The sequence below is a fragment of the Mycteria americana genome, chromosome 21 (genome assembly GCF_035582795.1).
Source record: "Mycteria americana isolate JAX WOST 10 ecotype Jacksonville Zoo and Gardens chromosome 21, USCA_MyAme_1.0, whole genome shotgun sequence".
NCBI classification, from domain to species: domain Eukaryota; kingdom Metazoa; phylum Chordata; class Aves; order Ciconiiformes; family Ciconiidae; genus Mycteria; species Mycteria americana.
This window is the reverse complement of record NC_134385.1, coordinates 4488649-4511927: the sequence shown is the minus strand read 5'-3', so window position 1 is coordinate 4511927 and position 23279 is coordinate 4488649. Positions and strand designations below refer to the sequence as shown.

At 53.8% G+C, this 23279-nt stretch overlaps 1 protein-coding gene across 4 annotated transcripts in view; it reads right to left on the bottom strand.

Moving 5' to 3' along the window:
• RPS6KA1 (ribosomal protein S6 kinase A1) overlaps positions 1-22194 on the bottom strand; it is a 42956-nt gene extending 20762 nt beyond the window's left edge. For 2 of the 4 annotated variants that reach the window (XM_075522290.1, XM_075522292.1), the window contains exons 1-2: positions 22035-22194; positions 15299-15343 (exon numbers count right to left, since the gene is read on the bottom strand). In XM_075522290.1, the coding sequence (XP_075378405.1) occupies positions 15299-15343; positions 22035-22097 (108 nt within the window). In that variant the 5' untranslated portion in view covers positions 22098-22194. The remainder of the gene's footprint in view (positions 1-15298; positions 15344-22034) is intronic. The other 2 variants (XM_075522291.1, XM_075522293.1) reach the window with 1 other exon arrangement.
• Positions 22195-23279: the final 1085 nt, after the last annotated feature.

Here is a 23279-nt window from a genome sequence, read left to right as displayed (position 1 = left end):
CTCCTGGAAAAGAAAAGGACCCCTCCGGCCACCGGCCAGGTCTGAGCGCAGGAGGCTGCTGAAGTCAGAGGAGGAGACAACTTCTGACCTTCCCAATGCCACCTTCAAACGGCACAGATGGCTTCGTCATCCGAGATCAGGGGCTGGGGACGTACATACGTTTTGGTGTTTGGTTTTTGTTTTTTTTTTTTTCCCCCTACACCAAGTTCAAAATACAAGTCCTCTTTCCTACTTTCCCCTTTTCTGAGGAAGGATTTTACAAGCCAGAAGCCAAGAGACAGGTTTGTTTTTGCTCGCGTTTTGTCACTTTGCTGGTTGAGACAGTCACATCTAAATGCAAGGGGGGGAAAAAAAAAAAAAAAAACCTGCAAGAGCTAGAAACAGATTACGCTTTTGGCATTTCGCTTCCTATTCATCAACAACTAACCAGAAGCTGTTTTAATTTCTGTTGCTTCAACACATGCTCTGGTCCCAAAACACTCCCAAATTCTGGCAGCACCTAGGAAAGACACTTCTTAGAAAGCAGTTTCACCATCAGAAATGCCTTTTTCCAAAAGAAAAGTCGTTAATTAAAACTGGACAAGGTCAGGCGATTCCCCGACTTCTCGTGTCCTGCAGAAGAGACAGAGCACAGTACTGTAGGCAGAGCAGATATTTTATCAGCTAGACACTTGCCTCCTGGATCCTTGGCTTGCTGCGAAAGAGGAGCCTCAGCATCTCCAAAGCTTTAGGCTGCTATTCTCCCATACTTTGCAAGCTGGCTTCTCGACTTAGAGTACTCTGCAGCACCCAGACCAGCACGAGAACCCCGAGTGTAGTAGTTACGTCACTGGGATGTATTTTGGGAGTTTTCGCTGAAAGGAAACTGTGGTTTCGTATGGGGAAATTGCATTGTGTGGCGATGGCTGCACATTACCGGCAGCCAAATGAAAACACTGGATGGCTTTACGGGTGCTTAGGCATGGCTCTTTCCATCAGCAAATCTCAGCAGGCTTTTCAAGAGGATCAGTGTAGTCCCCCACGTCACAGGCAGGAAAACAGGCATAGAAAGAGCAATTTCAGCCACCACGTGAGGCGGCAATAAGCAACTGAGAGCCTGCGTAGCTTTCTTCCCCAAAGTTAAGCTGCCCCTGCTCTGAGCAGCACAAATGCTGAGTCCAGCACAAATATTCTCCCTGTAGGATCAGCTGAATCGCAGGTCCCCAGGGAAGGAGCCAGGAGGAGGAGGCAGCTTCTGCACCCTTCCCTGGTTCGTCCCTGCCCCGTGTCAGAGTCGCCGCTTGGTCATCCGCTGTACCAGGTCTTTGGGATGCCGCTGCGAGGCCCCGCGTGAGCTTTGCACGCCGATAACTTACGGGAGGGTTGCACAACCCTGCCTGCTTGCTCAGGGGTCAGCTCCTGCGCCGTGACGCTGCTCTGCACCCTGCTCTTGTACATCCAGGGATGCCTTAATACACCCGGGGGGGGGGGAAGGAGATGGGAATCGGCCAAGTCGGGCAGCACGGACACGGGGACCGGAGCGGAGAGGGAAGAAGCGTTTGAGCCCTATGGCTCCGAGTCGACCCTCTCCCAGTTTCTATGTTTGCAAGGAAAAGAGCGAGCCACGTGCGTACTCCCAGATGCCGTCAAGAGGCCATCTGCGTTTCATCTACGCAAAACAGATGCCCCTAAATGGTTTCAGAAGTTACCCCGCTGTTTCACCAGTGTCACTGCAAGGTCCTTTGCTGTTTTACAGAATCCCTTTAGCTCTCCCCGCTCTGTCACTGTTCCTGCCGAACTTCTTTCCAGATCCATGCAACTTTTGCAACTGTTAAGTTGCTTAGTGCTGCCCCGGACTGCAGCATTCAAAGTGCCGCCAGGCTGCAGGTGTGTCTACGTGGAGCATCCCGACAGCTCTTTCCCACTCCTATAGGCTCTTTCCCACTCTATAGGCTCTTTCCCACTCCTATAGGCTCTTTCCCACTCCTATAGGCTCTTTCCCGGGGGGGTCGCTCCCTCCTCAGCGGCAGGAGGCACAAGGGATCGCAAAACAATTCTGCAGCATCGAAACACAGAAGCTGGAGCTTACGTTTGGGCAGCTGCAGCTCGTGCAAGGAATTAAAGGAGCTGCAGAAGGCAGGCATGCTTCAGTGTGAGACAGGACGATGCGGTACCCTGCTTCGTGGTCTGGCCTCTCTTCCGATCGGTTTTCTGACCTGTGTGTTAACATGGGCACAAAGAATTGCACGCTCACCCCGTCCTGCCTTGCCAGGGGCCTGGCTCAGCCTGCCTGCCCCTGTTCGCCCCTCGAAGCAGCACTTTGAATCCCTGAGGCTTTTCACAAGGAAGAGGGCCATCCTGAAGCCCCTCTGCTAAACCTAGAGACCATAAACCAGTCTCGGTCAGAAGCCGAAGCCATCGGCTCTTTGATTCAGATGCAGTTGACAATTGTGGAGGGAAAGGCTGCTGCAAGAGTGCAAACCTCCGTTGCTTCGCCGTCTCTGCTCCCAAGAGAAGGGACCAGAACCAAACAAACAGGTAACGATCCCAATATAAGGCAAAAACCTAAAGCAAGAAGCATAAACCAAAGGAAACTGTGGTGCAGGCAGCTGCATGCAAATAGGCAGGCTGTGGGCTCTAAGGGCAAGAGACACGTGAGCTGAGCTGGGGCAAGAGCCTTCCTCCATCACAATCCCAAATGACCTTGCACATCCTGGGCGAGTTTGACGGTTTTAGGGCAGAGTTAAGTTGCTTCTAGGCCTTATTGCCTATTTTTGGAAAGCAAAAAGTTGGGTCCTGGCAGAAGCGAGGTGATGCTGTCTGAGCAGCAGCGGGCCAGGCGCTGGCACTGAAGGGCCAAGACCCAGCTGTAAACGCTGCCTGAGCCCGCTGTCACCGGCACGGCAGTCCTAGGAAAGGCGATCCCCAAATCCAGCGGTGCCAGCTACAAATGGTTCCCGGTGCACGGTTTAAAGATGCTGTGATCCAGTTCTGTGTCAGCAGACAAGACCCTAGGGCTAAGCTCTGGCAAGTCCCAACATCAGCTCCATAAAACGGGACGCTTGCTAGCCCTATAGATTTAAATCAGAATAACCAGGGACTGCCTTTGCGTCCTGCCAGGATCCAGTTACATCCCACCGAGCACTGGGAGCGGCATCGGGGAGGGAAGGATCAGGGTTTCACAAACAGGACGGCGACGGTGTGAAGAACTGCTGCCTGAAGAGAGCCAGCTGCCGTCCCGTCAATACGCTGCAGGAGCGGGACCGACGTCCCCGTGCTGGACCAAAGGGGTGTCTCGGCAGAGGGCTCAGCTGCTGGCCAGGAAGCACTGGATGAAGACGACGTCTACCACGTGCAGACCCCTCCAGTGCAGGCTGCTCCCGGGGGCCAGCCTCAGGAGCGGGAGCTTCACGCTCCCGAACTTTCGCATTACTTTATGCAATCTACTCCAGAGCAAAAACCTCCCTGCAGAGCAGCAACTCCTGCTCGGGAGGGAGCTCGAAATAAATGGGAAGCGAGAGATGCTGCAGCTTCGCAGAGGAAGCAAGTCTGCTTTTTGCTGTTGTAAAAAGCAGAGAGGCAAAGGCTGCTCTGTCTGGAACTTTTTTTTTTTTTTTTAAAGTGGTGGTTCTCAAAAAGGGGAACAAACAAGGCAAAGAAACCTCCCCAGCCACTGCCTCCCCTCCTGCAAAGGCCTTATTTGGGCAAAGCTGACGGTTGGTCTCGTTTGCAACCAAAGAATTGGCCAGAATCACGTACTTTTGTCTGCACTCCTTTGGTGGATCACCCTCAGTGCTCCGGGGAGCCCCCAGCCTGAGAAATCCCGTGGGACGCTCGTCCCTGAGCGGAGACGCCCTTGCAAAGCGAAGGGCTTGAGCTTGCGGTACCTGCGTCTGAACGGACCCACCGGCCAGCACAGAGGACGGGCTGGACCTGTTTAGAGAGACGGGACGGAGAGAAGGGAGCTGTGCCTCTTTTGACATGAGAGGAAGTGCTGCCCACAGCAACGAGATGGTCATATCAGCAGCTGCAGATTTTAACTCGCTTTGTTGCCATCCACCGACTTCCAGGAAAGCAAGGCAGGCGATGCTAACTACCCCCACAGGAAGCCTGCCCTCTGAGCGACGCCTCTCGAGAAGTCTGCCACTGCTCCGAGACCTCTCGGGGGCTGAGAAATGTCACCCTGTACCTGCGCGACACGCGCGTCCGTGGCGGGGTCACCACGTCAGCCCACCGCCGCTCCTGGGGCTCTGCTGGGAGGGGAGAGCAAGAGCTAAATCAGAATAAGCAGGTGCTGCTACTCCGTGTTTATCAGGAAAGGAGTTGTTTCCTGGCCTGCCGCTCACTACGGCTTAGAAGAACAGTTGAAAACAGAAGTCCGGCCAAGCAGAACATTTTGCGAGATCGTACCGATTTCGTTCAGTTGCCGAAGTTAAAAAAAAAACACCTGGGAGAATTCAAGAGTTTCACTCTAATTAAGCAGACATTGCAGTATCAAGGTTATATTCAGAGATAAACACCGAAGCCATCTCTCTCGTGCTTACACGCACTCAATTAAAGAAGAAAATAATAATTTGAAACCTCAAGCAGATTTAAAAACCTCTCTGCCCAAGAGGAGACTCTGTCCTGTTCTCCTGCACATGTTCCAACGGGTTTAATCCCAGCCCACACTCCCTGGGCCACGCCAGCTCCCTCGGCCCCACAGCTGCCCTCCCTGCCAGGCATGAAACCCTGCGGGCTCCAGTTTTCCCACTCCAGCATCATCCCGAACGTCACCGATCCAGCACCCTTGCAGGGCTGCCTGCTCAAAGCAAAGGCCTGAGCACCGTTTCATTGCACTTTATAAGACAGGGTTACTTTTGCTTAGTACGCGCATGCCCACCTCTGCAAAAGGTCAGGGAGAAAAGACACAGCTTGAGCTCCTCCGCCACTTCCAACCACACTCGGAGCAGGAAAAGCTGCAGAAGAATTCAGTCCTGGGGGTTTTATAAAAGCAGGTGGCAGATGGAGGGAAGAGGCGAGCCCATGCCCCTATGAGACATGAGAGAATCGGCAACAGCTTTTGCAGGAGGACCATAAATGCTTGGGGTCAGGGACAGAGCTTAAAAGAAGAGGGAGATTCTTAGAGCAATCCAAGAGGATCTGCAGGGTGACAGACAGCTTCGTCAGTCCTTTAAACTAAACTCACGCTGAACAAGGGCATTTGCTGTTTTGACAGACAAAAGCCTCGGGAGGCAGCCAGAGCCCGGGCGGTGGCTTTGAAGATGGAAGTCTTGGACAAAGTCACTTCTACAAACACAGCGAAGGAGCAGCGGAGACTTCGGCAACTGGAACTTCCCGATAAGTGGATAAGGACGGGGGCGGATTCCTGGCAGGAGCTTTCCTGCGAGAGGTTTGCAGGAAGGGATTACTGAGAGGGAACAGCGCTGCAGTGGAAAAGAGGCACGTTTCACCCTACCCCATCTCCGAGGACTGTTTTTTCCGAGGTCTTCTGAAAAACAAAACAAACCAAAAACGGGGGAGGGAGAAGAGAAGAAACCCAGGACACACAGTCAGCCCTCTGCACCGCGAGGCCGTCGGTAACACCGGCATCTGGAAATCCTCTGCATTGCTACCTTCATGCACAAACTCCTACGGGACCAAGGCAGCTGGGAGAACTGAACAACCAACTCCATCACGGCACAGATAACGCCAGGAACCTCCCTCCGTACGGCTTAAAACAAAAGCCTTAGCCTCCGAGCACCCTAGAAGCACTCTGCTGTCTTACTCGGGGCGATTCCTCTCCGCTCAGAGAGGCAGCCAAATGCTCCGCGCAATATTAATTCGGTCACCCTTGGGAAGGACTTTGCTGCCGCTCCGAGCAGCGATCTTGGCCGCCCACAATGGGGGTTACAAGCAAATCCCTAAAAAGGGAAAGCTCAGACCAAGACAGCGCAGTTTTACCCTGTTTGGTGTTTAGATGGAGCAGTTCCACCCTTTTCCGTGGGCTTCTTCTCTCACCAGCAAGCTCGCTTCTCTCGTGTGCAAGAAAGTGACCCACATCACCTTCCGTGGAGGTGGATGGAGCTGTCACAGGGAGGAAACACTGCGAAATCCCGGAGGCCACAAACAGACACCAACGTGCTCTGGCAACGAGGAGGAGAGCAGCAGTAGCAGAGCACGGGGCTTCCCAGCAGAGCACGGTGGGACAGCGGTGACGCGTACCGGTGCACCCAGCCATGGGACAGGCTGTGTCACCCCAAAGGGGCTGAGAGTGACAGGTACTGCTGTCTGCAGCCGTGGGACAGGCCAGGTCACCCCAAAGAGGCTGAGAGCCCCAGGGGACCCTGCCAGGCTGGCTGCCCGGCCACTGCTCCCCCTCGAGCACGCTCCAGCAGGTGGCACTCGGAGCATCTTCAATGTCCACAACGTGTTTCTGTCGTGAAACGGGAGGGCAAGAGCAGCAAGGACCCATTTCATAAACACCTCTGCGGGAAGATTCAGCACCCCTAAACCAGGGGGGATCTAGGAACGGATAAAAGGATAAGCTGTTTTCTCATGCAAAGCCTGAGGTTCAAGAAGGGAGAAGGCAGAAGGGGGCCTCACGCAGCAGAGCTCCCGTGGCAAGGCAAGCCTTTCTGCTTCACAACGTCCTTTTTGATCTTGTTACCTGACTCAGGAGCACCAAAATATCTGCTTTACACCAGAGAGCTCGGGTCCCTTGTGGGATGGAGAGAGCAGGCAGGCGCAGGCACAGGCATCCCCCTTGCACTCCCCGTTCTCCTCCCGGCTCTCTCCAGGGGCATTCTGGCACCAGATCCTGCAAGTTTCTTTAAAAAAAAAAAAAATTGAAAAAAAAAATCTCTCCACCCTTTCCAGGCACTACAAGCCACAGCTGGCCAGGATCAGCTGGCAATGAGCAGTTTGGGCTCAAGATACAAGCTCAGGCAAAACATCTTCCCAAAGCCCGCTGAGACTTTCCGATAGCTCTCCCGTGCCACTGCAGCCTGCCGCGGAGCTGCGAGAGAAGCGCTCACAGCTGACAGGACTTTGCACCCAGTGAAATGAGATGCCACAGAGGAAAACACCTTTAACTGCCAGGAAATAAGGAACCACTTCATTATGCAGCTTCTCCAGAACTAATTAGTCTCTGTTTAGAAAGTGCAAAGCATACTGCCTCCCCTTCCGGCAGCCCTACGCACATTTCCCAGCAAGGAGGAAAGGTCCACTCTCAGCAAATTCAGATCAACTTGTGCTTTGTCGGTGCTAAAACCAGGAGACCCCATCCCACGCTTTTCTAAATGAAGAATATTACGCTTAGGAACCAGCGTTAAAGCACTATCCTCCATCTAGGCACGATGCAGTTTTGCTACTTTCAGTACAGCAGATGAAAACTCTTTCTAACTGAGTTATAAAATGTAACGCTGGTTTCACAACAAGAACCAGGGCTTGTTTGCTGCCCCTGGAGTTATCGTGGGATGTGGAAACTATTCTCTATCGCAGGAACGCAGGAATTCCATACTCCTCCCACAGCACACATGCTGCCGGCAGTTTTCTTGTTGCAAGACACATGAAAAGTGGTCTCAGGGCTTGGAAAAGCCTTGGCTTGGTACCCACCAGGTTTTGGTATGTGGAATAACCCAGCTCTCTCCCACCCTCCGGGAAGGATACACGTGCAAGATAACATTGAGAGAAAAGCGATCGTCACATGTTCGTGGTGGCTCTGAACTTTATCAGCGTTAAAAAAAAAAAACCCCCACGTCCAAAACACACCCTGAGCTGTGCGTTACCAACACCCTAGTGAGAGCGTACAGGATGAGCGCCTGCCGTAGCAAAGCACATTTTTTTCATTTAACGCTTGTAAAAAATATTGATGCAGCCAGCGGCCGCCCCCTCCCCGGCTCAGCCGTGACACAGGCACACGCCTGCCCCGCGTGCCGGGGACGGGAGCGTAGCGTGAAGATCGCTATCTGTCCCCTTCCCAAACGTCACAGTACGGGAATCACAGTCACCCTGAACACTGGGAATAACGTGTTTTGTCCTGTTCCCCTCAGATATGAAAAATGCTATTTTAAGGAGCTTTTTTTCCCCGCTCTGTCCATGCGGAGACCCCAGGGCTCCCCTCCTGGTGCTGCTGCACAAAAGGAGCAACCCCCCCAAAGACCACCGCTGTCCCCAGTCCCGGCGCTCTCTGGCTGGCCCGATGACCGTACAGAGCCATCGCCTCCCCCTCTCTGTAAGCAGACGCTGCATATTCCCGATCCGTAACCAGGCCAGCCTGAGCCGTCCGGTTAAATACACCTCTGTGACGGCAAGGAAATCGATACCGCCACATCTCAGAGTGCTTACGGGAGCACAAAAAGATTGTGCTCACAGTCTGTTCGGTATTCCCAGAAGCTATATCGAGACCGAGGTTTCAAGTACAAACGAGGGATAAACGCCCTCATTTTCCGTATCCAAAGGGGTGACGTTTCCCGGCTGCGCATTCCGGGACCGGCAAGGGAAGGACCTGGATTTCACACTGCAGTCGGGAAACCCTTTCTGCCTCAGAGCATCGCTGCAGCGAGATCAGCTGGAGTTTCGGGGAGGCAGCCCCAGGCACGCAGCAAGTGGCTTTTCCTAAGGGCGAAGGAGAAGGGCTCCGGGCAGGGCAGGAGTCCTCAGAGGATAGCTGGGACCGGCCTCCCCGGATGGTCCCCAGCCTCCCGCCGCCCCTGGCAGGTAGCACAGTGCAGCCGGGGGGGGGGGAAAAGTTACTGCAGCTTCACCTGGAGCTATGGAAGGAATTTACTGCTCATGTCAAAGCTAGGCTTCGGCTTCCAAAGAAAGCTCAGACTTGTAAAGTTTCAGGAGCTTCAGAGAGACTGCTCGTGCGTGCAGGGAGAGTCCCACATTGGCATCCGAGCCAGCCCTGGAGCCAGGGACCCCCCAGTAAACCCAGCCAAGGGGACTCAAAGCTCCCAGTTGCCGGGGCGGCACGCTCCAGAGACCGAGTCCCGCTCTGCCCCCTTGAAAAATCAAACGTGAAGAAGTTCTTTGGTTTGAGCTCTTCGGGGTCCTCTTCGGCGCCAGCCCTCTGCTGCTGCCCCTGGCACAGGGGGAGCTGCCACCACCCCGTCCCCTGCGGCCGGTCTCCATCTACCTCTCCCTCAACCAGAGAGAGGAGCCCGCGACCCCTCCGTCCCTCCGGGGAAGCGCTGGCAGAGCTCTGGCCCTGCTCACGCTTCCTCCTGGGTCCACAAAGAGCTTGACTTCGGCAATCCCGTGCCCTCCGCCCCCCCAGCTCGGACAGCCGGGAGAAGCCTGGCCGAGGAGGGGCCGGCAGGAGGATCCCTCGCTTTGCTGCGGGCTCAAGAACTCCTTGAACCCCGATGAGGAGATCGCAGGTTTCCTCCACGTACAGCACCACAGATTATTATTATTTTTTTTTTTTTCAGTACAAGAGACTTTCTGGAGACAGAGTTTGAGGTAGTTCCTATTAACCCACGAGGGGGATGGAAATGGAAGAGAAGAAACCGGAGCAGTTTCGATGGGTCAGGCTACCCCGGCACGCCGTGCGGGAGGGCTGTTCGAGCGCCGCTCGCCAGCGCTGCAGACTCTGCTGCATTCCTCGTGTGCAAGTCCTGTAAACTGACCCCTCTTCAATTATTCATTAGAGTCTGCAGCTCATCAGAGACTCTGCTCCTCGAACAGGCTTTTTTTTTTTTTTTTAATTTTTTTTTTTTTTTAATTTTTTTTTTTTTTTTTAAGAGCTCAGAAGCTCGCTGTTAACCATAACCCGGCCTTGCCAAGGACGAAGAGCAAACGCTCTGGCAGGAGCAAGCCAGGCAGCTGTCAGGCGTTACATTAAAAACAAACCCACTTGATGACTTCAACCGACAAGACGGAGCAGCCAGTTTAAACTAAGAGCTTTACCCCTGACAGGATGAAAAAGCCAAGCGTCGAGCGCGGCCATAGCTGCGGCCCGTCCCTGGCGCGCAGAGGGGAAGGCGCGTTTCCGGGCGGCACCGTGCCACGCTCAAGGTGTTCTGCTCCCACCGGGTCATCCCAGGTGCTGACCAGCCCTGGGGGACCAGACCGGCCGGAGCGCTGGTGGCCGAGCGGCTGGAAGCAACGGAAGAGCGGCAGCGGGCAGAGAAGGGATTTGCTGAGGTACCTGTCTCCTTCCACATTTGATAGCTTTCCAATTCTTGGAGAAAACAGCAGCAGCTGTGCAAACACGCCAGGCCTGTTTCAAAGCGGAGTATTCCACTTGTTTGTTTTAAAACCCTTCATGTTAAGAGGCGGCGATGTCCAGCGGTGTCCAGTAGCGATCGCTCCACCGGACACGTCTTCCGTCAACAAGGTTTGCGCTCGGCCTGGAGCTGCAGTTCACGTGCAACGCTGGCAGCGCGCAGCCTCCGCGACGGGAGCCCTCCGTCACCTGGGCACCAGGTGGGCGCACGGGACTTGCCCTTTGGTGGCCAGCAGGGCTCGGATGACTCTTTCTTCCTCCCCTGCTGTGAAGAGGAGGTGCTTCGCGTTTCCCCTCCGACCACCCGCTCAGCGATGCGGCTCCAGAGAAGACAGGACAACTGCCGACGGGCGTTCTGCCAGTCGGCGAAGCCGAGGGCACGACGCACGGCGCGAAGTCTGGGTGAAGGAGCGAGATGTACCGTTGGAAAGCAGAGCTCCGAGCAAGCACTAATGCAGTATGCCACGACGGAGCAGCACAAAACCTTCCTCTCTTACATCCCGCTGGAGGAGCATGAAAAATTCCCAGTTCGTGTGTAGAGGTCAGAGCAGGATTCCTCACCAGCACTGAAATCCAGCCTGCAGGAAAGCTGCTCCAGCTACATCCAGTTTGCAGGCGGGAGTGGAGAGCTGGGCTCGAGTACCTCAGCAGGTACATACGGAGTTTAGCAAAAATAAGAACCAGCCTTATTTCTAACAGCAGGCTACTGCTATCGAACCCCACAGAGGACTGGCACAGAGCAGCCTCACATCGCTCAGCTATCAGAGGTAGATGGCCACAACCCTCCTTCTTCCAACTCATTGCAACGAATTACAATTCAGAGCTGTGACTGCAACTGCACTTTGCCATCCCTAAAGCGTTATAACAGGGTGTTTCACCCAGAACGACACAAACTAACGTTAACGCTGGCGATGCAGGTATTTCTCTGGCCAGAAGTGTCCGCGGGCAGGGTTCCTGCTTTGAGCTTCCCCTGCTGAAGATGCCGTGGAGGCAGATCTTTCTGCAAGCTTTACTCGGTCAGGACACGAGGATAAACCAGCAGGAGCTACACAGATCTGGGGAAGAGCCCCGCTTTCCCCTTTACTGCATCCCACTGCGGTTTGCTGCCTAACAGCAAGTCCCAGCCTAAGCAGGTGGGGCACCTCATGCCTGGCGTGCACAGCAGAGCAAGCCCTCGCTCCAGTCTCAAAGGTCTCATTTATGGTGCAAAGCAGAGCTGGAAGAGGTTACTTATTCACTTCCCCGGTTTTCATTGCGCTCTGTGATTATCACCCAAGAACAAGCCGATCAGCACCCCCGGCCTGCGCCAGCGTTACCTCCGGAGAGAGAGTGGGCACGCTCAGCTCTGCAAATCCACTCCTCTGCTCTTCGTTATGAAGTGATTTCACTAATTGGGTGTTGTACTTTCATGCATAATTCCTCACACTTGGCACCTTCAGGGAGCACGAGCTCACCCCTCAGCCAAGCTGGCTGCAGAGCAGGCTGTAAAACCCCAATTATGAGAGGTTCCATTTTTCCACTGAATTCAAGCCCTCTGTCGCCGTTCCCCAGCTGAACAAGGGCCAATCTTCAGCCTACCTGACAATTAAAACCTAAAGAACATAGGAGAGAATGAGGTTCAGTACCTAGAGACCAATGCACGGCGCTGCTGATTAGCCCCTGGGGCAGAGCAGCTCTTGAGAGCAAGGCAAGAGACTGCCCGTCCTGCTCCTGACCGGCGCAGAGACGCAGCCGAGGTTAACCCAAGGCCATCGCAGGAGATGCTTCTCTCGGTGTCAGCCCAGGCTGTGTCAAAGGAAACAGGGAGAACAGGAAAGAAGGAAGCCCCGAGCCCTGAAACGCAGAGGATATCAGGGTAGCAGTCCTGCTCCGTAAGCAGCAGCCCTGCTCCTCCACCACCAAATACGAACGCGAAAGAGCAGCTCTTCTGTTCAGCATCGTGTAGACGTTGCATCGAAACCTTGCACGAACCGCGCTGCTGCTATCCTAAAGCCAACATCAAATTTAAACAGGGTCAAACACCACCGCCAAAGAGGAGAGGAAAATAAAAAAGCCATCCTTGTACCTATCTTTGCCAAAGGCTCCTGTGTAATATAGCGTTGGATTAACAATTTGGTTTTAGGGATGTGGCCAGGATTGCCTGGCAGACTGCAGATTCCTACAGTAGGGACACACTGGGAACATCCAGATAAGCAAGGATTTGGGCATGAGCAATCTAGGATTGTGCTCGCTGTCAGGAGAGGGTTTGGCTTGGAATTCCTCATGGCCACAGCGCTGGAATGCTGTTGGGATGGCCCTGACTGCAGACCCGGGCTCCTTTCCCTGTGACCGTGCAAAGGGAGGCAGATGCTCTGGATAGCTCTCTGCCCAACCCGTAGCATCTCGCAGGCATTTCCAAGATACTCAGATAAACGCCCCGAGGTACGATGCTTGCAGGGACTTATGTACCACAACTCTTCTTGAAAGGTGGGAATCCACGCAGGAATAAAGGCCACAAGAAGGTGTAAAATGCACCAGCTGTCCTCGGTAGGAAGCCGAGTTGGAGCTACAAAGGCAGCTAGAAAGTACCAGATCACAGCCAGCCTGGCCCAAAACATCCCCTCGCTACCTCTGCGGCGACCATTTCATTGCGTTTCATGCCCAAAGACCCTACTGTGCAGCAACGGCGGGCGAGACGATGACGGAGGCATTAGACTGCACCAGTCTCGCGCTACCAGCTGCGAAGTCCCCAACTCTTTTGAGGAACTCTTGGATTTCCTCCTTTGCAAAGCGTCTTTGGTTATTGCCCAGGCAAATAACAACTGTACTTCTGGCAGCATCCTACTTACGGGAACAGGGGGAGGGAGGGCACTTCTGTGTGGGTGTTGAGTAATCGCCACTGTCGCGGCTTCAGGCTATTTTTAGAAGAGATCACAGATGTAGCCGCAAAAGGATAGCGAGCACAAACCTAGAATAAAGGTGCCTCTTCCCCTCCAGCTCTCCACGCACAGCTAGAATAGAAGGGCAAGGGAGGGATCCTGAGCAGCCTTCAACTTGAGAATAGCCAACCTCAGATGTTTACTGCTGCTTACTTCTCCTTCCTTAGTCCTTGTTGTAGGTAGAGCTAGTGCCAGAAGCTGCTGCTGACGTCTACCCCCAAAGGAACAGAAAAATACATAGATATTCAGCGCGCTGCCTGCTTCCCCCATCTGCGGCATCGCAGCTGGCTCAGAATGCCAGAGTTTGCCCTGAAGTTGAAGGCATGTGTTTATAGGAGGGATTGCATTTGTCTGCGCTGGTAGCAAACGGACCTTGTACAAACTTGGAAAATGCAACCGAGGTTATTTCAGGAGCACGTAGCAGGGCTTCACGCGTTCAAAAGTTACCGAAAATGGGATTGTCGGGCACCGCTCACAGGCATTTTGGCCACGGTGCCTCAGAAAAGTGGAAAGCAAGACACCTGCACGTAGCACAGGGCCCTTGTGGTTTCCCTGCTGTGGGATGTCGGACAACTTGCCTGCTGCTCTGCTCCAGCTCCCCAGCTGCAACGGGGACTTCGTGTCCGTGTCCCACAGAGGGACCGACACAGACAGAGAGCAGCAAAGAGAACCCCAAGTGCTTTTTGGCCTCTGTCGCATGATCTTTCTGTGGGACTGCATCTACAGATGGAACCAGCCAGGGTTTGTCCCAGTGATGTCCTTCAAAGAAAAAAAAAATCTTCAATTATTTTTAAAGCAACATCCTTCAGCAGCTTTTATGGGAGGGCAGTTTAGCCAAGTGTTTGAAGATGAAAGAGGCAAAGTCTCAAGTCTTAGAAGCCCAGCTGGAATCCAACCAGAAGAGACAGATTATTTTTTTTTTCCCGTGCCAGAGATGCAGGCACAGTGAAGAACCGTAAAACCACTATTCTCAGGGGAGGGAAGTGCACAGTCTCATTGACCCGAGTTCATCTGACCCGTGCCAGATTTCTTGCAGGCCACTGGAAGAGTGCCAGTCCAGCAACCGGGACAGAAATGCAGAACAGGTAGTTGCAATGCAATGGCAATCCTGGAAGTCCAGCATAAGTTCCTGGAAAAGAACTGGCTGAAAAGTAGACAACTGGTTTTTAGGTTTAAATTTCTTTTACTAAAAATACAACGGTAACCAACTGGGAAAACAATACAATAAGCCCCCATGGCCTTTAGCACGGACGATGATTCAGAGAGAGACGCTGCTACAGGGCACTCACTGAGGGTAAGGCACAGGACAAATTCTTGACAACCTGTTCAGCAAGGTCTCCCAAGCCAAACTTGTAGTGTCATTCTTCACGATTATAGCATGTATGCATCAGAAAAGGAAATCCTGAAAGGCTTATGATTTCAAGGCACTGATATGGTGGTTCTACCCTGCATAGTGTCTTGCAGGACAGAGAAGTATGGGCACTATTAGGAAGTAACCATGCTAACAACATCGGTCCTCAGTCTCGTACTTGGAGAGGGCTCACGTCAGAGAAATCAAGTCCCTCAACATCATGCCGCTCATGTGTGGAGCGGGAAGAGCTTTAGGTGTCTGAAGAAGGTCTAGCAGATTCAGACCCTTGCCTAAAACATGGAAGACAGCGGCTCAGTTCCCTCTACCATTCCCTGCCGATGTTAACGGGGACGCAGAGGGCAACCTGACAGAAGTGGAGCTTCTCCCAGCCGCACCGAGGCAAGAGAATAAACAGACACCAGGCGCTCAGCAAGGGCAGCTGTGCCAAAACCATCAAATATTCTTGTATTTCTCATCCCATCTGGCAAGATCGCAACGTAGAGAAGGGTGTAAACATGGCACTGAAACACCCCAGGGATTCTCGCTTCTAGCCCTCTGCTATGGCCTCCAGTCCATCTCCTGCGTGCTGGACTGAGGTGGCCCTTTGGGAAACTTTCAGATATGTTTGGATGACCAAATGGACAGGAAGAAAGGGGTTTTATCTTTTCTCTTCTCCTACTCCAGTCCCTTACAATCCCACATGCACTCATCCAGATTACAGAGCAGCAGCTTACAGGATCTAAAAATAGCCGGCCCCGACCCATTCCCCAAGTCAGCTCACACCCCACACGCAGCTCAGAAGGGTGACTTACAGACGTAACCTCAGAGCATTTTTACCTTGGATGGAGGATTCCCACTTTCTTCTGGAGCAGCCTGCCCATTCTGCAAAGGAAGAGAACCTGCCATTAGCACACGCCAGGCACGGGACCGCTCCTTACACCCCCTTACAAAGGCTGTTGGCTTTGAGAGCCCTTCGCGTGGGACAAACAGGGGAGGATGCCACTTGCAGGCATGGTACAAGATGGTTGAACGCTCCCCATACACCTCGGGGTCACTATCTGCCAAGAAAAAAAAACTTTTTTTTTTTTTTGTCTTGGCAGAAAAAGCCTGGTTCTTGTTCAAAGACTCTCCACACTCCCCCCAGCTGAAATTAGGGCTGCTTATATGCCGACCACCACTTGTGGGGCGAACGGCACCCCTGCGCTCCTCGGGCGTGGATCCCCGGGGCGGCGGGCACAGGAGTCCCACCCTCGGCAGCACGTGCTGCAGAAGCTGCTCTAGAGACGCAGCCGCACCGTCCCACCCCTCCCGCACCCGCGTTCTGGCTACCCCCTCCACCGTTTCTCTGGGACTACTGGAAGAAGCCAGCAGGGGAGATCAGGTGAAGACGGGAAAACAGTGCCAGAGTGCCTTTTACAGCCATTTTGCCGTGACGTTGGCTTTACTATGAACGTTTATCAGTTATTTATTACCCTATCGCAGCTGATACCGCTGCAGGAAATCCGCACCACCTGCTTGGCTCCAGGCCACCTCTGGGCTGCAGGTCCAGCTTCTGCTGCTGGAGCTCTGTACAAAGTCACAGCAGGTGACCTGAACCGCCTGGAGTAGCATCAGCCGGTCACACTGAGCGCTGAACCAAAGACGTATCAGGTTCAGCACAGCACCGTGCCTGGAGAAGCCAGCAGGAGCTAAAGTGGGTGGGATTTAATTAGACGTGGATACTCCGAGCAGGATCAGCACGTACAAAAGGTTTTCTGCAGACTGCGGAGAAAAACAAGGGCAAGAAGATTTTGCTTCGACATCTATTTGCGCTACAGTCTCAGGCTCCAAAAATTCATGGACGTCCTCTTTCTTTGAAAGAACGAGGCAAATTTATTCACTTCTCTTTAGATGTTATGGTCCAAGAGAAGAGGTGCAACGCAATTGTATTTCAGCCTCAGATTCTTAGTTGAATGCCTGGGTTTCAGAGTCTTTCAGGAATCTAACAGAAACACAGCTAGCTCCTTCCCTGGAGAAGCAAGGGGACATCAACCTGACATCTGTCCTAGGACTACACTATCCCCTTCTCCCCCTTGGGCCAAATTTAACTTACTTCTTTGTAATACAAAGCAAAACTTGCAATTGTTGATCTTGAGAGCGCTTTGAGGCTGCTGAGAAAGCCTCCCTCTAATGCTGCACTCGCTTTCTACAACATTCAATGGATGCTTCCAGCTTCACACTCTTCTGCTTCCCATAGGAGGTCATCACTGCTGGTTTTAAACCGCTTTGGCTACCGGCTCGCGGCTAGCTCACAATAAAAGGTGTAACGCTAAAGAGCTAAATTTAAGCCCAAGTTTAGTTTTCAGATACTTCAAATCCACAGGCAACAGTCCAGAGTCTCCGTGTATCTTCACATTTAGGTCTCTCCACTCCCACCTCAGCCCAACCTGTGCTGCCTGCAGCACCTCACAGAACAGCTTAGTCCTACCCCAACGTGGAGGACCACCACATCAGCTGGGGAGAAGACCACCCACCTCTTGGCCTGACGCTGGCCCTGCAATATTTACATTTATACGGATCCGCGCCGAGCTCCGCAAGTCATCTTAGTACCAACTCAAACTGGGCTTAAGTTCCTAAGTATTTTCAGCCGATGACTGAAAAAAGCAATAGCACTACCACACGAGCCAAGTTCTTCCAGAGGAACGTTGCCCTGATGTTTACACAGAGCTCCTGGTGCCATTAGCACAAAGAATGGCCAAGAAGCGAAGTTAAGACTTTGTGTTTATGTATGGCCTCCGCAAAGAGCGGGGAGACGCTGCGCTGGAGATAACCAGACTTGGAAACACGCTTATGTTTACTGGCTCAGCTGTCACGGATCAACAATTCATAACTCACTGCTAATCAAAACCATAGCTCGGGGAGGGCTGTTTATGTCTAAAACCGCTTAAGAAGTAGAATTTCCGTGTTGGACAGAGGGAAGCAGTGCCTGGCTCACGGTCTGGAGAACAGATCTATAAGGCACGTGTCAGGAGAGGGGTGAGTCGATGCATGGGACAAGGTCTTTTATTCCCCTGGGAAGACCAGCACACGGTGAGCAGGGTCTGTCCCACCCGTTGGCTTCAAGGATAAGCTGGGAGACACCAGGTGCTACCTCTGGACCTGCCAGACCTCTCGAGTGCTGTGTTTCATCCGCTCCCTACCCTGCGGAGCACTTGGCCTACACACTGCTGCTGACAGAAATCCATCCTACGCTGTTGACAGAAATCCATCCTACCTGGGGATGGAAGGGACGTGGAAAGAAACAGAACGGTGTCCACGCCAGGGAGGTTTCCTGGCCATGTAGGTCCACGGTCTTAGAGGGATGAAGCTCCTGATGAAACAGTCACTTTCTCAAGCTGATATAAGGCAGATGTGCAAGGAGAGAATTGTAGTATTTAGAGCCAAGTGCTTTCCTTCCACCTCAGAGCAAAACCAGTCTTTATTCCCTCATATGGAATTCAAGAGCCATTTGTAAGCGTCCAAGATGGAAACACACTCACAGCTACAGACTCATCACCTCCTGAGATAAAATACGGCCATTCACCGCGTCCTAAGTAGGGCTGAAATAGTTTGTGGGTTTCTTGGTTTGACATTTGTCTCTTTAAAATGCTTTATTCCTGCACTCCCCCTGCATACCGTGCACAGCGTGTTGGCGAGTGCATGTGTGTTTGCCTCCGTGCCAGACACCCCCTTCCAGCACATTGTTCTCAGGGTTGGAAAGGAGCTTCCTGAACGTCCTACTCCAAAAACAACCCCGAAAATCTCCCCGCAGGCAGCAACCAGGCAATACCTGCTGCAGGAGGGAGGCACAGCTCCTTCCCTTGGCTGCCCAGGGCAGTAAAGGAGCTGATGCAGATGGTGGCAGAGCAGGGCTTGGGCTACCAAGAAGGCAGCGGCATGAGCCTCCCTGGGGGCCAGCAGCCTGTCCCTGCAGCTTTCCAGCCAGCGCTGCTCTGGGGCGAGTGGAAACGGGGATTACAGAGCTAATCTGATGGGCACGTGGAGCGGCAGCCTGGCAGCGAGGGCACCTCTGGGCGAGCGACAGCTAAGACTGCCCGAGAGGTAACGCGAAAGCCCTTCTGCACACACGCTGCTCTAATAAGTTTTCTTAATAGCAGGCAGAAGAGTACGCTGGAAAACAAGTACACTCGGTTATGCAACTGCCAGCCTGGCTGAACTTGGGAGATATTTATCTTAGGACATCTTGCATTTTAAATCCCTTTAATTCTACATAATCCACAGCACAGGGAGCAATTTACAGACCAGGCCGGTGGTGCTCTGATCTGAAACCAGGACGAGTCGCACCCCTGGCAGGACCGTGCAAGACCGTGCCCACTCCTGCTGCCATCAAGGGCTGCGCTCTGTAGTTAGCACCATCGGCACAAGTCATCCCGGATTATCGACAGCTCTGCCTAGAAAAGCAGCCTGCTGCTATTTCTGGACCTCTAGGTTTTGACTAGTCACTTTGGAGATGCCCCCACACAGCACAACAAGGGTACCAGCTACCCAGAGGTGCTCTTCCACCCAACTTTGATGAACCGTGAAGCATTCAAGCAGGAAGGAGCGGGGGAAGAAACCCTTCACCCCAGAGCTCCTCCTAGTTTGACACAAGAACAAGGCATTTTATTATTATTAAGTGGAATTTATGGATCTTGCCTATCGCAGGTCAGAGAAAGGAAATGATTCTGCAAAAATAAACATCCCCGAAAGAACTCACGTAGCCCAAACAGACCGAGGAGTCTATGCACAAGGCATATCGGAGACGAAAGTTGCTCGGCTTCCTCCCCTATCTTTTGATCGTTGTTTTATGCCTTGTTCAGCTAAGATGCTTGAAAAAGATAGTTATTCATGAATAGCTCCTGCTCAATAAAGGATGATACGCATATACAGGCAAAAATCATTAGCTTGAAGTGGTTGGCTTTGGCGTAATCCCACGTCAGTTGTGTTGCTGTATGTTTGTGTAACAAGACAAGAGTTTAAAGAAAAGCATAGCCCCGATGACAGTATCCATCGCTATGGTGATGAAGTCATTCACCTCCACTCTCTATCGCTTGTACTCTGCCCCAGCCAGATTTTTCTACTACATAAGCAATATTCTGAATAATATAAGCAGCAGAGAGAATGGGGGGGGGAAGGGAAAGAGTATTATGAAGCTAGCTCAGTCCCCAGGACAGAGGGACTTGTCTCCTGCAGGGGATCACTTCGAGCTCCCACTGCCGCCCACTCCCACGCGTTTCCCCGCAGGCTGAGCCCTGGTGGGCCGGGACAAGGGGGACCGGCTGGGACAAGGGGCACCAGCCATGACCCGTCCCCAGCAGCAGACGGCCAACACTCCCGGCGCGCAGTGGAAAAACCCCAAATCCCTTAACAATAGGACTGATGCCTCCACCAGCGCGGTGACAGCACCTCTGCTCCATGACTCAGAAAGCAAAGGTTGGAGGAAGCCGGTTTCTAACCTGGATGGCAGCGATCCCAGGGCAATTTACGTAACTGGCGTTCCAGAAAAGTCTCCTCGGTTTCTCAGTGGTGCCACCTTGCCCAGGAGCGATTAAAACTTTCTCCTTGGGCCCCTACCCTTGGTGAATTTAACCTCTCAAGGTGCAAAACTCCGCCCGAACCCTAGTCCCTCTCCGCTGTTTGCAGATACGCTGCTGGATCTCAGGGAACCCTCTAACGTCTGGCCCAGGCGATGGCAGCCAGGTTTAGAGGCGAAGAATATCCGTATTACTTTCCTCACTGGAGTCAAGCGCATATACCCGCTCACCTCAAAACAGAGGAAGCTCAGTTGCTAACGTCCCACTTGCGATCACTTGCAAAAAAGACCGATGGTCAGAAATAGCACCTGCAAGCGGCTCCGGACCCTGACCTAGAGCTCTGGCCAAGGTGAGATGGGGGAAGGGGATAGCTGAGAAGCCAGAGGCAGGCCCTCCAGTTTCAGTTTACAGTTAACACACCCGTTACTAATGCAATGGGGAAAACAGTCCTTGCTGCTGCCATGATCTTCACAGCTGACTCGGGCTGACAAATACACCGGACCCCCCCGGCCATTTCCGCTCAGAAGAGATCCCGTGATGCTGACACAGCACCTGCCTGGCACCTGGGAGACCTGGGATTAAGTCGTAAACGAATCTCACCCACAGCACTCGCCACCCTGGGCACCAGCATTAGTTTCCTCCTATTACGGGTCTAGTTACATTTTCTGGCTTTTCAGGCTATCTTCCGACTTAGGAAGAGAGAAACCACAAATAAAAAGCCCTCTCTCCCAGCAGTAACCTACACCCTGGCTCCGGGCGCACGACGTGGTGTCAGGAATCGTGATCAAGTCATCGCAGGACTTCGCTCCTCTCCCACCTTTGAGCACAAACCCATCCTCATGACTCAAGCGATGCTTCAGAGCAGATGCTCTCAGCCCACCGCACCTTCGTGCCAGCTGTTCGGCACCCGCAGCACGGGCAGACCCTCCACGCGGCACCCCACCCGCGCGGGGGGGTCTCTAGGAGAAGCCGTGCCATATCTGGCAGATGAAAATTAGGCAACCTCACCCGCAGTCGCCAGCAGACCTCCCTGCTGTCATTGCAGCAGCGGTGAAACGCTGCCTCCACTCAAAGCAGAGCTCTCTTAAGAGGCAATTTTAAATAGAAATGAGCAAATCTGACCGATTAACCGTCGCGACGTCCCTAGGCACGACAGAGGAGTGTGACAGCATCGAATCCAGCCACAACGATGGGAAAGCACCGAGGTCTGAGTAAACACCTGGGATAAAGTCCCCACCATCCCTCTGGTTTCTCCAGGAGAGCTGCTAGTTCCAGTTTAGGTGAGAAGATGTTTAACTAAAGAGTGCCAGAGCACAGTGCCTCAGCTGGCTGCTCTGCGCCGGGCGAAAACTGCTACGAGCTGTCCCTTTATTCTGAAATGGCTGTGATGCAAGCCTGCAGATGTGGACAGATGCTGCGCACCGTCCTGCACATCTGGCTCGGAGGTCTCAATTAGAAGGAAAAGAGCAAAGCAGGAGGGAAGGGCAGACAACCAGCAAAGTGACACAGGACCGCGATCCGAGTTAGAAACACAGGCCTGCGAGAGCAGCTGGGCTGGGGAGGCGGATAGCGAGGAAGCCTGGAGGAGAAAGACCCAAAATCCGAGACATTTCTTCCCCGGGCCTTCAGCGGGGGCCGTTTCCCCCTGTGTCTGGGAGGGGATTTAGGAGCACGCTGCTCACGCTCCCCGAACCATCAAAGCCCGCAAGGGCAGCAGCGGGGCCAGGAAGCCCCCGGCGCTCCCCGCCGTGCACGCACCGAGCCCCGGAGCAGCCGGCGGCAGCCCCCGGCAGCGCACAGCTCCGGCCGGCTGCGAGCCCCCGCGCCGCCAAACCGCCCCCGGCCGCCCCGCCCCGCCGGGCACCCCCCGGGGAACGGCAGCACCCGCAGCCGGCAGGGTCCCGCCGGGCGGGGGCCGGGCCGGGCCGGGCGCTCCTTTGTTCGGCGGAGACCCCCGGGAGCGGCGGCGCGGAGCCGCCTCCCCCCCCCCCCCCATGCCTGGCCGCCGGTGCCCCGCTCACCTCCGTGTCCAGATGCACCAGCTCCATGTTGGGCCAGGGCTCGGCCAGCTGGGCGAGCGGCATGCTGCCGGCGGGCTGCCCCGCGGGGCTCGGCGGGCGCGGCCGGGCTCGGAGCGGCGCCCCGCGCTGGGCACCGGCTGCCCGGGCCGGGCCGGGAGCGGCGGGGCGGGGCGGGGCGGGGGGCGGCGCGGCTCCGCCCGCCGAGCTGCGGGGCGGGAGGGGTCTGGGCCCGGCGGGCCCGGGGGAAGGCGGTGGCGGGCGGCAAGCGGCTGTCCCGAGGGGGGGGGGGAGCTGTTAAGGGGCGGCGATGGCGAGGGGGCCGGCACGGGCGGGCTCCGGGTGCCCGGGGATGAGCTGTTCCCTGCGCGATTGGGGTGCGAAGAGATCTTTAAACTGGGGGTAGGGCGCGGTCGGTGCGTCTAGCGAGGGGATCCTCAGGGCACCAAGAACACCTGAACGCCAAACATCGACTGAAAACCCATGGCACTGAACGTCCCATTCTTCTGTGCCTTGGGAAGATTTTTTTTTTTTTTTTTTTTTTCCTCTAGGAGCATCCAGCTTTTTCACCGCACACACGATGCTACACAGCATCGCCAGAAGGAGAGGCGGCGAGGATAAACTGGGTGACACAATTCAGATTTGCTGCTTAAAGCAGGAAACTGCTCTGGGAAATCCGGATTCCAAGTTTGAGATGTGCAATGAGTCACCGCCCGTCACCGCCTGCAGTGTCCCCCCCGCCTTCCCTACAAAACGTGGATAAAAAACATATCCACCTTTCTGCGGTGTTTGGAGAGCCTCAGAGGAAAGGTGCTTTAAGCACAAGCGTTCGTAATTCATGGCTATTCTCACCTGCCAGCTTCCTCAAATAGGAGGAAGTTCTCTTCTACACACTTTTTACCTAATCCCAAAGCACCATGTTTTCATGTTTCATTATAAAATTATTTGTTAAAAAAAAAAATCTTTGTAAAAGGGTGCATTGCTAAGTGTTGACTTCATCAAGGTGTGGCTGGAAATATTTAATGAGCCTAAGTGAAAGCATATACAGCTGGGGTTCTGCGTTCTGAGGGCAGCTGTCCCAGGAAGCCGGGGCTGCACAGCCCTTAGCCCTTAACCTGTTCAGAGAGGGCAGCAACCTCCCCAAAAGCTGAATTAGGACAGAGCCCAGCGCTTTGAAAAATTCCAGTTAATCTTCACAGCACTTGAAGCTAATCTGTAAGTCATCATCAGGACCTGCTTGTGATTTAG